Below are 16,930 nucleotides of genomic sequence, written 5' to 3' on the forward strand. Positions count from 1 at the left end.
TATATGTGTGTAAGTCTGTATCATGAAAAAAATTAATTCAAAAAAATATATATACTGGTCATGGTTCTATTCTTCAAAACTTGGATCTTTAGCAATTGTACTTAAAACATATGCCAGTCTGACAGTGAATGGTTCCCATCATCATCTTTGCTCTAACTAAAGTTACTGATTGTGGGAGTATAAATTCTTGTTATTTCAACATATACTTAATTTTCCTAAAAGTTAAAAATGTTTAATTTTATTTTAAAAGTGCAAAGAAAAGGAAATAAAAGGGTTCTTTGAATTATATGCAAATCCTATGAGGATTTTCTCTAAACCAAAAAAAAAAAAAAGGGGACAACATGGTAGTGAAGGTGCCTTTGGGACATGCCCCATGTCAGAGTGCCTGGCTCGAGTCTTACCGCTGTTTGTGATCACACCTGGGAGGCTGCAGGTCACGGTGTGAGCACTTAGGTCTGTGCCACTGACTGCACTGGGCGGGTGGGCAGAGCACAGCGGGACCTATAGTGTTCTCGTCTCCTGGTTTCAGCCTCGGCTGCTGTGGACATTTGGGGAGTGAAACATCAGATGAAATTCTGTGTTTGCTCTCTTCCTTTCAAATAAACAGACACTGGGGCCAGAGCCACGGTACAGTAGGTTAAATGTTTGCCTGTGATACTGGCATTTCATATAGATATTAGTTCCAGTTCTGGCCATTCCACTTCTGGTCCAGCTCCCTGCTAATTTGACCGAAAAGGCAGTAAAACAATACTCAAAGTCCTTGGGCCCCTGACCCACATGCAAAACCCAAAGAAAGCTCCAGGCTCCTAGCTTTGGATTGGCCCAGCCCTGGCCCTTTCAGCCATTTCAGGAGGGAACTACAAGATGGAAGAGCTCTCTGTCTCTTCTCTCTTTCTGTAAAATTGCCTCTCAAATAAAAGTAAGTATTTAAAAAAAATAAACAGCATGCTAATTTATCAGAAAGTTAAGCTTATAACAGTGAAATGAATGACTACGGTGTTATAATGGCTAGGGAACAAATAACAGAACAGGATCAAAGAGAGGGAGGGAGGAGGGGAAGGGACCCGTATACATGTAAGTCTGTATCATCAAAAAAATCAATTGAAAAAATAAACAGATAAATGCTTTAAATGTCAAAATGTTATTAAAAGATTTCTCTTGAGCCAAGTGAGTGTAAAGTTATTTTTGAGGCACCACTGTTGCAGTAGTCAGGTAAAGCCACATCTGAACGTCAGAGTCCTGCTTCCTGTGACATGCCTGGGACGGCAGCAGGTAAGGTCAGGGGGTCTGCCCCATCAGTCTCACAGAGACCTGGATAGAGTGTCTCACTTCTGGCTTTGGCCTCGCTGCTGTGACTATTCGTCAAGTGAGCCAGCAGATGGAAGATCTTCATGTCTCTCTTTCTCACCCTCTCATGCTCTGCCTTTCAAACAAATAAATGAATCTTTAAAGGCATTACCAAGTCTGTCAAGTGTTAACTACAAAAACATGTAAATAAGCCTTCTGAGGGGCTGGCAAATGACCTGGCTTTCAATGTGAATGCTAGTTACACGGAATGTTAAGGTTGCAAAGATTCATGACCTGTAAATCTATTATGTACACCTTCCTGGTGTATATCACATTTCATTAAAATTTGGGAAAAGTACTTCCTTACTGAAGTATGCATGAGAAATACACAACTTTAAGGAAAGTGACTGGAGATACAAATGAGACATTCTATTCATTCTAGTTTATATATGTCAAGCCTTACCATAGGTAACTGTTTATTAAAAAAAAAAAAAAAAAGTGGCTGCCTGCCTTGCACCAGTGTGGGCGGGCTCATGGGGGCCTGGGAATGTGGGCTTGCAGGAGGTCTGGGAGATGGCACCAGTGGGTGCATGTGCCAACTGGGGACTCACACCCAAGCAGGCAGAGCAAGCCTGGGAATTTACCAAAGTGCTTGCTATCAGGTAGGCTGGGAGAAGGGGAAGGAGAGCTTGAGGTTAGCATGCTGGGGTAGACCAGGCTTCGGGAACTCAGGTCTTGAGTCGGTGAAGGAGTTGGGTCCCAGGCCAATATATATGTCAGGAGCTTGGGACCCTAGTGGGTGGGCAGAGCTGCAGACTAGCACGCCACCCTACTGAAAGACTGGGCTGGGGAGCAGAAGGGCTCACAGGAACTGTGGATTGCTCAGGGAAGGGGATAAGGGATGTGTGTGTGTCGGGGGGTGGGGGGAGGACTACTGAGAGGATATGTTACAGGTGAGGAATGACTTCTGAGGGAGTTCCACCAACAAGGCCACTGTACTTGTAGGTAAGCGAGGGGGCTGAGATCTAGCAGTTTCGAGAGGGGAAGTTGGAGAACCTTTCTGGGTCAGACCAATACATCTCCCTACATGGGAGACCTGAGCTGGGCTAGCTAGCACCTATTACTGCCAACTAACACCCACTGACACACTTAAGCTTAGGTATTGGGGCCGATCTAGCAGGGCTAGATCACAGAACTTGCCAGTGAGTGTCAGAAAAGGGGATAGATAGGTAATGTTAGGCTGGGCCATGACACTGACCAGCACATGAAAGAACCAGGTTTGGGGGCAGATTCTGTGGGAGCTATATGAGCTCGCCCCGGTGGAACTTCAGTTTCCACTGGTTTGCTCAAGAGCTGACAGGTAGTGAAGAAGGGCTGAGCTAGTCATGACAACGGAACCCTCTGACACTCATGGGTACCGGGTTTGGGAACAGGCTAGGCTGGTCCAGCTTGCAGCACCCATAGATGCACCCAGGAATAGGGTGTGGGGTAGGACAGGCCACAACATCCACCTGTTCACCCTAGGGCTGAGTCAGAGGGAGCAAACTATGGCAGATAAGGGCCTAGCACTGGCTGTCACATCTGGGATCTGGATCTGGGAGTGGGCATGGTGGGGCAGCTTGGGAAACTCCTCTGGTAGGCTATAGCTCCTGCTGGCGAGCATATAATTCAGGCCTGGGTGTTGGTCAGGACAGGCAAGGCAGCTCTACTTGTCAGCAAGTATATGGTTGGTTCTGAGGGGATGGGAGGGGCAGTGGTCCAGGTAGGGCCAGGCCAAACCTTAAACACACTGGTATGTGCAGGAGCCAGGCTGGAGTGTGGGTCATGTTGTGCCAGGCTATCACACCTACCAGTTTGCACGAAAGCTGGTGATAGAGGCAGACTGGGCAGGGCTACACTGTAGCACCCAGCAGCAGGAGCTGAGCCTGGGTGCAGTTTGGGCCAGGTCAGACTGCTGTATCCACTGACAAAGGCCAAGATAGGGAATGAGATATGCCAAGCCAGGGTCAGAGCAACCACTGGCATGCATAAGATCTTTGGCTGGGAACAGGCCTGATCAGAGAGCTAAGGAGATGCCCCAGCTGAATTACAGTTTCCACTGGTGAGCGGGAGAACCGGAATGGGGGTAGCAAATTGAACTCGACATGACTGCAGTATCCCTCCATATGGGTGTGGACTGGGTCTAGGCTATGCCACTCAACTAGACTCCAGCACCCACTGGTGCTTGTGAGAGCCAGGATGGATGGAGGATATGTTGTGCTAGGTCTTGGCACCCAGTGAACCATGCGAGAACTGTGTCTAGGCATGGACTAGGTATGGCTGGGCTATAACACCTAACAGTAAGAATTGGAATGGTTTGGGGCTGGTCAGGCAAGACCACTGTTCATGCTAGAACAAGAGGTAGATTAAGTTAGATTGGGCCAAGGACCCACTGGTGTACACTAGATCTGCCACTGGCAGGTGACCTGAAACAGGAGATTGGGAAACTTCCTTTATCAGAGTGCAGTTCCTGCAGGTGAGTGCAAGAACCAAGGCTGGGAGCAGCCCAGACTGGGCCAGGTTACAGTACCCTTTGGCATATATGTGGCTCAAGTCTGGGGGTAGGCCAGGTTTGGCCAGTTCATAACACCCACTGGCAGATCTGAGAACAAGGATGGAGTGCAGGACAAGACGTGTTGGGCTGCAAGAGCAGCCAGTTCATGTTATGGCCAGGATATGGGGCCATCCAGGCTGGCATAGGCTGTAGCATCCAACAGTGTGAGCTGTAATTCGGGGCAAATTGAACCAGGCCAGGTTACAATGCTCACCAGCAAATGCCAAGGTGAGGTGGTCCATGCCAGACTGGCCCATGGCTCCCACCAGCACATATAAGACCCAGGATTGGGGGACAATTTATTACGGGGGCAGTGAATAATCCTCTGCTGGGTTAGGAGGCAAGCCAGGCTGGCCAGGCTTTGCTGCAGCATTAGCTGGCAAGTGGTGGGAATGAGAGCAAGTCCTGTCAAGCTAGACTGTGGAACCAACTGGAAAGTGCAAGATCCCAGACTGGGACTGGACCTTGTAGGAAAATTGTGGGCACCTCTCTGATGGGCTACAGCTCCCATCAGTGAGCATGAGAACCAGGGCTAGGGGTGGACTTGGCTGGGCAGGCGGTAGTATCCACTAGCATAAGTGTGGGCTTGATAGTGGGATCGGTTAGACTGAGCTAAGCTGCAAAACTGGACAACTCCCCTAGCCGAGTACTGACAACAAATGTCTATGCAAATGGAGACTCTAGTGTGGATTATGTCAGCCAATGGACCTTGGAAGGACTTCCTTACTCATGGAGCAATACAATCAGCAGCATGATGAAAACCACCTGAGTAGAACCCTTGGGGCATGCTTCACATCGGAGACCCTGATGACATCAGTGGCTGTTCCCCATCCTCGGGTACTGATGGGGTTATGATGCTGGGTGTGGTTTTTCCCCTTCTCTCTCTTCTTCCCACAGATACTTGGAAACAATGGTCTCATGCACTTCCCCTCATCTCCGACCCTTCCCACCCCAATCCGTTCACATGGGTGTGCATCCTTCTCAGCAATGCAAACATCATAAGAAATAAAATACAAAACCATAGTATAGATAAAGTTAGATACTATATATGGTTTCAGACAGTCACTGGTTCAGAGTTGGGTGTGGGGTCTAGGGACACATCACTCGTGGCTAAGAGGGCAGCTACTACATATTCAGGAAAAGGCTACTGAGATGCTCTCTATCCTGACTATAAAGCTGTGTGGGGCTGAATTTTCCTGATGTATTTCAAACATAATAATACATCACAAACAGCTGAATCTTTAAAACTATAAAAGGTTTCTGACATAAAAAATAAAAGTCCACCTTTGTAAAAAGTTGCATGAGAAGTATAAATGGTGGGCCCTGGAGCAATAGCCTAGTGGCTAAATCCTCGTCTTGCATGACCAGGATCCTATAGGGGCACTGGTTCATGTCCCCAGTCGTGTCCAAGTGTTACACTTCCTATCCAGCTCTCTGTTTGTGGCCTGGCAAGCAGTAGAGACTGGCTCAAGGCCTTGGGACCCTACACCTGAGTAGGAGGCCCAGAAGAAGCTCTTGCCTCCTGGTTCCTGGCTTCAGATCGGCTGAACTCCAGTCGTTGTGGCCACTTGGGGTGTGAACCAGCAGATGGAAGATCTTTCTCCCTGTATCTCCTCCTCTCTGTACATCTGTCTTTCCAATAAAAACAAATCTTTTTTAAAAAAAGTGAGATGGGGCCAGTGCCATGGTGTACTAAGCTAAGCTTCTGACCGAGGCCCAGACATCCCATATAGGTGCTGGCTTGAGTCCTGGTTGCTCCACTTCTGTTCCAGCTCCCTGCTGGCAGCCTGGGAAAGCAGTGGACGATGGCTCAAGGTTGTGGACCCCAGGACCCACGTGAGAGAAAAAGAAGCTCCTGGATCCTGGCTTCGGATTGACCCAATTTCAGACATTGCAGCCATTTGGGGAGTGAACCAATGAATGGAAGATCTCTTCGTTTCTTTTTTTTCCAAAATGCTTGTAGTATAAGATATATTTTCATATAAATTGAAAGAATGTATTAATTTTTAAAGGCTTATTTATTTTTATTTGAAAAGCAGATTTTACAGAGAGAAAAGGGGAGACAGAGAGGTTCTCCATCTGTTGCTTCCGTCCTCAAATGGTTGTGAAGGTCAGAACTGAGCTGATCTGAAGCTGGGAGTCAAGAGCTTCTTCTGGGTCCCCCACATGGGTGCAGGGTCCCAAGGCTTTGGGCCATCCTCGACTGTTTTTCAGGCAAAAAGCAGGGAGCTGGATGGAAAACAGGGGTGCCAGGATCAGAACTGACACCCATATGGGATCCTAGCATGTGCAAGGTGAGGACCCCAGACAGTAGGCCACTGCACTGAGCTCTCCCTTGTTTTACTCTTCTCTCATAAGAGCAAGCACTTCATGTTGCAAGCCGCATCTGTATGCACTGGCCACATGCTGTGCCTAAAATGGCGCCGGCCGGAGAAGCCACACCTTCGTGCATGTCACGTAGCCTAGCGCATGCGCAGTGAGCTGTGGCGTGGCCAGCACGTGAACACTGGGGACTGACGAATCCGGTCGCCCAGGACCCTGCGTGATCATGACGCCGACCTATCATTGGCGGAGGCGGGGCCGGTCAGCACATAAGAGTAGAAAGCTTGCCGGGGTTGGGGCCCCCCCTTCCTCTTCCTCATCTTTGTGCGCGCAATAAACTTTACCGCAGAAGGCTTCGCTCGCGTCTGCCTCTTACTGCTGGGCGGTAAGACACGTGGGCGCGACAACTTCAGATTTCCTTCCAGACCTTTTCCTATAAAAATTCACATATATCTAAATGCTATTCAATAAGCAAATACAAATAATGATGTCCTATAGGCTTACTGTATTTTATACACATGTATTCATATACATATTTGCATGTTTTCAAGCTTCTTAGCATGAAGGATTCCGTGATAAGAAACTTCACTGCATGTCAACTTACCAACACAGTCACAGCACTCGTCCCAGAGGGCCCCGAGGCACAGCATACACTCCTTACAGCAGGAACAGTTTCCCTCCCCAGGCCGGCACTGGCAGAGCTCCTGGAGACGACACAGTCAGGTGTGAAATCCCAAGTGTTTATACTTGCTGATTTTTAACCAAAACAATCTTGAATTTATAGTTACTTAAGATACTTTTTAAGCTTTTATTTATTATTTAAGGGAACAGAGAGAGGGGGAGAGAGAGAGAAACACCCAGGAAAGAGCTCCTACTATTCACTCCCCAAATAACACAATGGCCAGGCTAGCTGGTGCTCAACCCAGGAGCCAAGTGCCGGAACTCAACCTCGGTCTGCTCCAAGGAAGCCAGGAACCCAACCCATCCCTGCTCCCTCCCTAAGCCTGCACTGCCAGCAAGCTACATTCAGGAACCGGAGCCAGGAGCCAGGAATGAAACACAGGTACCTCAATATAGGATGCAGCTTATTAACCAGAGGGCCAAAGGCTTGCCCCATGCTGCAACTTCATTATTTATTCAATACCATTAACTTTTTCTAAGAACAAATGTTTACAACATTAAGTAGATTATTTCTCTTTTGACATATTTAAGAAACAAAGAAAACATTTTATTTTTAAGCCATAATTGCATCTTCATATCAACTCAACAAAATAGTTCAGTACAATAACAAATCCTACTTTCCACCAACTGTCCAAATACACACACACCAACAGTCAACTTGTGGTAGGGGCTGTGGCTTCCTGACATGTGAAGTCCCCTTTTCCGCAGCTGTAGGCAGCTGCTTAGGTTGCCTTACACCTAGCCAAGTGTTAGTTACACTGCCAAGAGAAAAGCAGTCAATAGATGGACATTCTGTGCCTCGTTAATGTCAACTCTGTTGTGCCAGCATAGTTGTCTATTCAATTTTTTTTTTAAAGATCTTGGAGGAAGGGGGTGTAGCACCCACTGCTCCACCACGGGCACACAGCAACTGGAGCCACCCCACAGCCATCACCAGCACCATACATGCGAGGGCAGGAGGGTGTGTATTGCTAGGGGCCAGGGAGACTAGGGATGGGTCGTTATGGGGACTAGTGAGAGCCTGTCTAACATATATGAAATGCTTTCTGGGGTTCTCCACAGATTGGAACACATCATACATGGGTACCCAAGAGAGCAGAAGGGAGAATCTAGAGAGCCTAAGTCAGGCCACAGCATCTACCTGCACACACAACAGCTGGCTGGGGCAGACCAGGCCAGGTTGGGTTGTAGCACCTGCCAGAACTCAAAAGAATCAGAGCTGGGGGTGGACCTTGTAGGGAATCTTTGGTGACACCTCTGTTAGGATACAGCATCCACCAGAACTCATCAGAGCTGAGCCTGGGAATGGCCAGATTGAGCTAGGCCACAGAACCCACTGGAGTGTGCAAGAACTGGGGCTGGGAGTGGGCTGGGCTGAGATGGGCTGGGCCAGGCTACAACATCAGCCAGTTCCTGTGTTGATGGAGTGTGTCTCCACCCCTAGGCACTGATGTAGTGTGACAGCAAGGAGTAGCACACTTTCTTCCACACTGCCCTCACCTGGACACAGGAGGGAAAACTGAAACATTTATCTCATCCACTACTTCCAGATCCTCCAAATTTAGGCAATCTTGAGATTCACTCTGATCAACAGAATCTGGCAGTAGTGATATCATTCTGAGTCTAGGTCTCAGAAACCCTTGAGTGTGTCCACTTTTTCTCTAGAACTTTGTCCAGTGCTGTGTGAAGTCCAGTCTGAGCCCACCTAACAAGTCAGTCCCTCTGAAGGCATCTCAGATCAGCCAGCTTCCAACCAACCACACATGAGAGCGAGGCCAGCACTCAGCTAACCTAGGCTCAAAATGACAACCTACAGAGACAACAGCGAAGTAAGTGGGAATTACTGTAAACCACTAAGTCTGGGGAGAAAGGTTTTACAGAAAAAAAAGCTAACTAGTATTGCTCGTTTGTGAATAAAGTGCCAGGACAACTCCTTCAGCACTTGCCCACTACCCTTGCCCCAGACTGCCTCTCAGCAAACCTACACAGATACCCTGTAACCATCAATGCTTGCTGGGTTTACCTTCTTTAACAGATAGTGTAGGGAGAAGTCAGGGTAGTGGAATACGGTAACGACATGCTTAAACAGATATAGAAATATTAGCCAGTGTGAAGTAGAGAGGGTGCATTCTAGGAAACAGGAGAGGACAGAACAACAACAAATGGGCACCTGGAGACTGACAGACACAGGAAAGCAGCGGAAACAATGGTGTGGTGTTGCAGTGACCGATAACCCAGCATCATTCAGCCAGCCACGATCTGAACTGCACCAGCAGCTGGAACTACACCAGCAATAAGGTGGAATGGGTGTTCACCAGGAGCTCAGGAAGTAAATCCAGACAAAGAACTGCCCGCTCTGCTAATGTTTTGATTTGACCAGGAGCAGAGACAGCATGTTCCAGATGGGCAGTGTGGGACAGGGTGGACTTCACAACCCAGTCCAACCCTTACAGTCAAATCAGGTGCCATTTTGTTTAAGGAGGCAAAGGCTAGGGACAGTACTGTGCATGCACTGAGCTGGGAATGAACTCATTTCTGGCTCAGTGACCTGCAACAACGTGGCATCCTACAAGTTCCACCCAAGATAGGTCTGGGTAGCCCTCAAACCTGACAGCCAGCAGATCAAGAACTCTAGTAGTGGCACATCAGATGCCATTTTGGAAAGTGTGGCAAAGGCTTTAAGACTATAGGGACAACAGTGAGCTTGTACATGTGCTGAGCTGGGAGAGAACTCACTGAGCTCAGTGCATTGCACTGGTCCCACAGGAAAATAATACGGACTTCAACATTGTAGAGGTTAAAGTAGGTTCAGACCTAACAGCCAACAGGTTCCAGAAAGATTAGTACCACTAACAACCTAGTCATGTAAGATACCTGGTGATTCTCTAATCCTGGGACCTGCTCCAACTGGAGGTGGGAAAAAGGTTGTACAGACAACAGTGCAGCCTGACCACGGTATCACATGCGGTGGAGAGCGGTAAGCCAGGAGCTGGGGCTATGGAGACCATGGTGAAATCTAACAGAAGAACCCAGACCTGGAACTTGCTGGAGGGAATGACACAAGTGACTGCAAACAAAGAGCTGTGTGCCAACTGAAATAAGTAAAATCGAACTGTAGACTTATGAGAGACAGAGCTTAGAAGCCTGCCCCTAGGAGAAGAATCTGATAACCAGAAGTACAATGACCATAGAAAAGTCAGTCTGCATTCTCATAAAGCTTTGCTTCTTGGCTCCAGTCCTCTGAAAGACATGGCTATTTCATTATTAAATGGAGTAGGCTTTAGTCACTTCCATAAAAAAAAAAAGCTCCGTTTAAAAATCCCAAGATATATGGTCTAACCTGGGAGTGCATGTTATTGGGACTGGGCTTCCTTAGTTAATGCCTGCCCAGATGCACCTGCTGGATAGGACAGCCAGATCATCCAGGCCAGCAGAGGATGTCGAGTGCCTCCTCTGAGGATGAAAAGCAGAACTGGTTGGACCACTCTCCTAGTCAATCTGTGCAACACGTTCCTGGTCTGTGGACTTAGCACCTTAGTCCTTAGAGGACTTGGACAGCCACTAGACCTTGGAAAGCTTCAATCTTGGAGGAACAAAACCAACAACTTCTCAGGGCCTGGCACAGTAGCCTAGCAGATAAAGTCCTCGCCTTGAATGCACTGGGATCCCATATGGGCACTGGTTCTGATCCCAGCAGCCCCGCATCCCATCCAGCTCCCTGCTTGTGGCTTGGGAAAGCAGAAAGAGGATGGCCCAAAACCTTGGGACCCTACACCCGCATAGGAGACCCGGAAGAGCTCCTGGCTCCTTTCTTTGGATCAGCGTAGCTCGGGCCATTGTAGTCACTTGGGGAGTAAATTACTGGATAGAAGATCTTCCTCTTAGTCGTTCCTCCTCTCTACATATCTGACTTTAAATAAAAATAAGTCTTTTTTTTAAAAAAATAAATAAATCCTTTTTTTTAAAGATTTATTTTATTTTTGTTGGAAAAGCGGATAAACAGAGAGGAGAGACTGAGAAAAAGATCTTCTGTCTGATGGTTCACTCCACTCCCCAGGCGGCCGCAACAGCTGGAGCTGAGCCAATCCAGAGCCAGGAGCCTCTTCCGGGTCTCCCATGCAGGTGCAGGGTCCCAAAGCTTTGGGCCGTCCTCGGCTGCTTTCCTGGGCCACAGGCTGGATGGGAGGCGGGGCTGCCGGGATTAGAACCGGCGCCCATCTGGGATCCCGGGCGTGCAAGGCAAGGACCTTAACCACTACACCATTGCGCCGGGCCCAAAATAAATAAATTTTTTTTTAAAAAAACTATAAAAACCAATCAAGCAGTACCTTTGGAAACACTTCTCCACACTGGAGGCTAAGGTGTCATCAGATGACTGTTCCCCCATCCCCAGGTGATGGTGGCAAGGACTGGTGCTCTCTCTCCCTGTCCAGCAGACACAGAAGGGAAACATTTGTCCCACTAACCTTCCTTCTTACCTTGACCCTCCCCACCCTAACCAGAGGCCCACATGGATGTGCATCCTTCTTAATTATGTAAGCAACAGTAAAATTTTTTTAAAATAAATAAATAAAATGAAAGAATATCTTTAATTCCGAATACCTTTTATTCCCTGTCTGCTCATTTTTGATCAGACACTCCCAATGATCTCTTCCATTGTTCCCTATGACATGACATAAATTTTATATTTAAAAGTAATCAATTTTGGGCCTAGCACAGTAGCCTGGTGGTTAAAGTCCTCGTCTTGCATGCACTGGGCACCAGTCAGGGCTGGCCCAGGCTAAAGTCAGAAGCCAGAAGGCAGGAACTTAACTCATGTCTCCCACTCGGGTGATAGGACCCATTAGCCCGAGGCGACACCCGCTGCTCCCAGAGTGCACATGAGCAGAGAGCTGGGATGGGAAGCAGAGCTGAGACTCGGATCCAGGCCCGCAGGTGTGCAACGTGACGATTTCAAGCAGCATTGTAACTTCGAGGCCAGACACCTGCCTGTGGCGTTAAATGTGGTCATCTTTCAGCTAGCCTTGTCCTGAGCAAAAAGCGTGGTGGTGTTAAGTGGTCTCCCTCCACTTCTTACATGGAATAACACAACTGGCAAGAAGCAGACTAGAGCTCTTACCATCCTGACTTGGGGCACTACATATTTTATTTGAAAGGCAGCGTTAAAGAGGGAAGGAGAGAAGAAGAGGGAAAGATTGTCCATCCACTGGTTTACTCCTCAATTGCCACAGTATCCAGAGCTCAGCTGATCCAAAGCTGGGAGCCAACTTCCAAGTGGGTGCAGGGTCCCAGGGCCTTGGGCCGCCATCCACTGCTTTCCCAGGTTGTAAGCAGAGTTGAATCAAAAGTGGAGTCCCGGGACACAAACTGATGCCCATACAGGATGCCAGTGCTGCAGAGCAGAGTCTTAGTCTACTGAGCCACCACACTCGCCCCACCCTGTTTTTCTAAGCCAACGCTATAAAACTCAGTTATAAAAATTACTCCTGTTAAATTCATCTTACTACTTGTCTATACTCCTGGAGTCAGATCATTGCAACAAAAATGTTAACGCCTTGTTTTAGTCATCTGCAGAAATCCCCGTTACATAGCACTGTCAGGAATCCAAGTTTGCAGTGTTTTCTAACTGACTCAGTAGTCTGAGGTTAACATGACTTGTGACTGAAGTATAACAAGTACTATGTCAGGACTCCAGAATTCTGTAAGCCCAAGCTGTACTTTGCGCTGTAGGCGCTAGGCAAGCAGGCACTTGGTGAGGACTATGAAGACTCCATCACACAGTGCCAAGCCGATTCAGACGAGCTCAAACTTACCTGGAAATCTAGAAAAGCAGAGGTGTCAAAGCTATGTGTTGTGACTCGCTTCTTCATAAAACCTGTCTGCTGCTAGATCAGTTTCTGAATATGTTTTTTTTTTTTTAATCATCAGTTAGGGACACTGAGACTTTTTTTTTTTTTTTAGGTTTGGTTTTATGAAAATCGCCACTTCGTCACAGGAAAGAAGTTTGTTCCAAACTGTAATTAATGGTCTAAATAGGAAATATCTCTCTATTGTCTTAGTTGTTTACTTTTTAAGCTACTGGGGAAAAACAAAAGGGAAAATTAAAGTCAATTAGCCTACTTAAAAGTTGCTGGGACTTGACTGGATTTAAATGAACTTCCGCGAAGTCCTCTCAGATGCACATTTTCCATTCCCTGGCTGCTGTGGCAGGGGAACATGCTGCAGCATTAAGCTTACTAATTGACAATTCAGTGATGGGACACAAAGCAAAAACCTGCACAGGACAGCTGTGGATGAAGAGATCTCGGGATAAACTTAACTGGTGTACTGTTAAAAAGACCAAAATCTGGGTTAAGACCAGACCACTTCTAAAACTGCTGGATACCAAGCAGCAATATCAATGCCAATATCTGTTTCTACCTTGCTACAGTAAAGGATAAAACACTTTAGTTTTCCTAAAAAATAAACGCAATCATAATAATTAAGAAAACTTTTAGTGGCCTAGAAGCAAAGTAAGGAAAGAAGAAAGGCAGGGAGGAAGGAAGAAAGGAAAAACAAAACAAAACAAAACAAAACAAAACAAAACAACCCAGGAGTTTTAGGTGCCAGTACAGTGGTGCATCAGGCTAATTCTCTGTGCTGTGGTGTCATCATCCTACGAGGTGCCAGCTCCTGACCCAGCTACTCCACTTCTGCTCCAGCCCCCGACAGCCTGAGACAGCAGCAGAGGACGGTCTAAAGCCCTGACACCCCGCACCACGCGGGAGAGCCTGAAGAGGCTCCTGGCTTCAGATTGGTTCAGCTCCTGCCACTGTGGACATTTGGAAACTGAACCAGTGGATAAAGATTCATTCTGTCTCTCTCTCTCTCTCAAAATCAACCCTTTCAACAAAAAAAAAAAAATCTGTTTTACAAAAACCTAAATTTTAGTCATGTGAGCAAGTAACTCTCCAATGCATGGACATTCCCCACAGTTCACATTTTCTCTGTAAAGAGTCAAAGAAAAGACCACCAGGCCCTGCAAACCAACCTTCCATTCAGCATTTCTATTTTTTAATTTTCAAACTCACATGTCATTTTCCAGTAGAAAAATACTGTTGTGAATACAAGTAAGCTTAAAAGAAGGTATTTAGGATCTCAAAAATCTCACAGCAAAAATACATGAAAATCATTTGCCTTGTGATTACTGTGTTAAGAAACAAACAATGAGATTCAACATGTAAACAATTCTGAATGGCAGCTATGCAGAGCTCACTGAGTGACACATTCCTTTGTATTCATGCCCCATGCCTTTCAATATTGAATAATATTTGGTCATAAACATACCTGGCACTGTATATTTCAATTTTATGCACAGCAAACAAAATACAGTTAGAATGAATGTTTCTAAATATAAAAAACCTTCATAAACTGCTCTGAATTCAATTGCTGAAAAAAACCAAAGAAAAATACCTCAAATGCCAACTGAATCAAAGATTAAAAACACACACACAAAAAGAAAATAAGCACATAAAATATGATATACATGTAAAAATATATATACACAATATAAAAATAAAACATAAAAATACCCTCAATCTTTTCTTCAGGATACTTGAAACAAAATTTGTCTTTAGATGATTCAGTTATCATGATATAAGTGAACTCCAAAAAGGCTGGAGCCAAGATAAAAACACCTTAAGGTTTTTAAAATCAGGAATTTAATGGGGCTGGTGCTAGTGCATAGTAAGTTAAGCTTCCAACTGCAGTGCCAGCATCCCACATGGACACATGCTTGAGTCTCAGCTGCTCCACTTCCAGTTCAGGACCCTGCTAATGTGCCTGGGAAAGCAGAAGAGGATGGCCCAAGAGCTTGGCCCCTGCACCCACACAGCAGACCCGGATGGGGTTCCAAGGCTCCTACCTTTGGCCTGGCCCAGCTCCACCCTCTTGTGGCCATTTGGGGAGTGAATCAGTGAATGAAAGATCTCTCTGACTCTTCTATTTGTGTAAATCTTCATTTCAAATAAAAATAAATAAATCTCTTTTTAAAAGTTATTTAATCAAGTCAACCCAAAGCACTTGATTGCATAATTTAATCAACTGCTACATTAAAGACTTTAGAAAATGTATTTCAGAGTAGAAGGAAGAAAAACACAAATGTTACCCATTTTGGTAAGTTCTCACATTTCTGAGAAAATGATGATTACACACTATTTGGATTCTTAAAATCAGCCCTTTTTAGGCAGGCATTTGGCACAGCAGACTCCATGTCAGTGTCTGGGTGTGAGCCGCACCTATCTGCTCCCAGCTTCCTGACTGTGCGCACCCTGAGAGGCTGCAGGGCCCAGCCACCCATGGGGGAGAATCAGACTGAACTCCTGGTTCCGGGCTTCAACCCGGCCCAGTGCTTGAAAGCAGTTAGGGAGTGAACCAGGGCATGGAAGATCTCTGCTTTCCAAATAACTTCATTATTTAAATGAATGTTTAAAATTTAAAAACATATGCACTTCCCTGTCATAAAAAATCTATACATTCAGTTTTCAACTTAATATTGTGTTACGTGAGATCACATTTTTAAGAGAGTAAATCTATTTTTACATGATTCATGTCTTTATTTGAAAAAGTTACACAGAAAAAGAAAGAGACAGCAAGGAAGAAATCTTCCATGTGCTGATTCACTTTCCAAATGACTGGGGAGTGGCTGGGGCTGGGCCAGGCCACAGCAGGTCTCCCATTTAGAGGGCAGGGTTCCAGGGCCTTGGGCCGTCCTCAGCTGCTTTCCCCGACTCAGCCATACCAGTAGGGAGCTGAAGTGGAGCAACTGCGTCCTTTGCTGGCACCCATGTACCATGCAGGTGCCACCGCTGGATCAGGCTCCAACCAAAAGCTCCACCTGGGTCTCACATGGGGGGCAAGGGATCCAACACTTGCTGAACCCTGTAGTTCTTTCCGGGGTGCATTAGCAGAAATCGCGATCACCACAGGCGTAGCTGGAAGTTAAACAGGCATTCCTATGGCACGCCAGTATCACAGGTGACAGCTTAACCAGGGGTACCACATGCATATCTGAGATCATGTACTTAAAAAAAAAATACTTACTTTTTTAATTGCAAAAATCAGATATACAGAGAGGAGGAGAGACAGAGAGGAAACTCTTCCATCTGCTGATTCACTCCCCATGTGGCTGCCAACAGCCAAAGCTGAGCCGATCCGAAGCCAGGAGCTAGGAGCTCCTCCGGGTCTCCCATGTGGGTGCAGGGTCCCAAGGCTTTGGGGGCTTTGGGCCATCCTTGACTGCTGTCCCAGGCCATAAGCAGGGAGCTGGATGGGAAGCGGAGCTGCCAGGATACAGATTTGCGCCCATATGGGATCCCAGTGTGTGCATTTGAGTACTTTAGCTGCTAGGCTACTGCACCAGGCCTGAGATCATGAACTTTTTTTTTTTTAAAGATTTATTTTATTGGAAAGTTAGATATACAGAGAGGATGAGAGATAGAGAGGAAGATCTTCCATCTGATGATTCACTCCCCAAGTGACTGCAACGGCCGATGCTATGCCAATCTGAAGCCAGGATCCAGGAACTTCTTCCAGGTACCCCACATGGGTGCAGGGTCCCAAAGCTTTGGCCTGTCCTTGACTGCCTTCCCAGGCCACAAGCAGGGAGCTGGATGGGAAGTGGAGCTGCTGGGATTAGAACCAGTGCCCATGCGGGATCACGGCGCATTCAAGGAGAGGACTTAGCTGCTAGGCCACGCCACCGGGCCCGAGATCATGAACTTTTAATGTACATTATAGTCACCAGCTTAATGGGTCCACTAAAGAAAGATTTCAACAAATAAAAATAAAACAGCAGGAAAATAGGCAATGGTTATAAACAATGAACGATTGAAAGGCTGTATATTCACTTAATTTTTTTAAAAAAAAGTTTTGTTTCGTTTTGTTTATAGGAAAGGCAGATTTACAGAGAGAAGGAGAAACAGGGAGAAAGATCTTCTGTCCACTGGCTCACTCGCCAAGTGGCTGCAACAGCTGGAGCCAGGCGATCTGAAGCCAGGCACCCAGAGC

The 16,930-nt window shown here is 46.6% G+C and overlaps 1 protein-coding gene across 2 annotated transcripts in view; it reads right to left on the bottom strand.

Annotated features, from left to right (window-relative positions):
- Positions 1-16,930, bottom strand: part of TWSG1 (twisted gastrulation BMP signaling modulator 1) — a 48,765-nt gene that overhangs the window by 13,855 nt on the left and 17,980 nt on the right. For both annotated transcript variants that reach the window (XM_040979237.1, XM_040979238.1), the window contains exon 3: positions 6,807-6,906. In XM_040979237.1, the coding sequence (XP_040835171.1) occupies positions 6,807-6,906 (100 nt within the window). The remainder of the gene's footprint in view (positions 1-6,806; positions 6,907-16,930) is intronic.

The sequence above is a fragment of the Ochotona curzoniae genome, unplaced genomic scaffold, assembly GCF_017591425.1.
Source record: "Ochotona curzoniae isolate NIBS_2020 unplaced genomic scaffold, NIBS_Ocur_1.0 contig_3176, whole genome shotgun sequence".
Lineage (NCBI taxonomy): Eukaryota > Metazoa > Chordata > Mammalia > Lagomorpha > Ochotonidae > Ochotona > Ochotona curzoniae.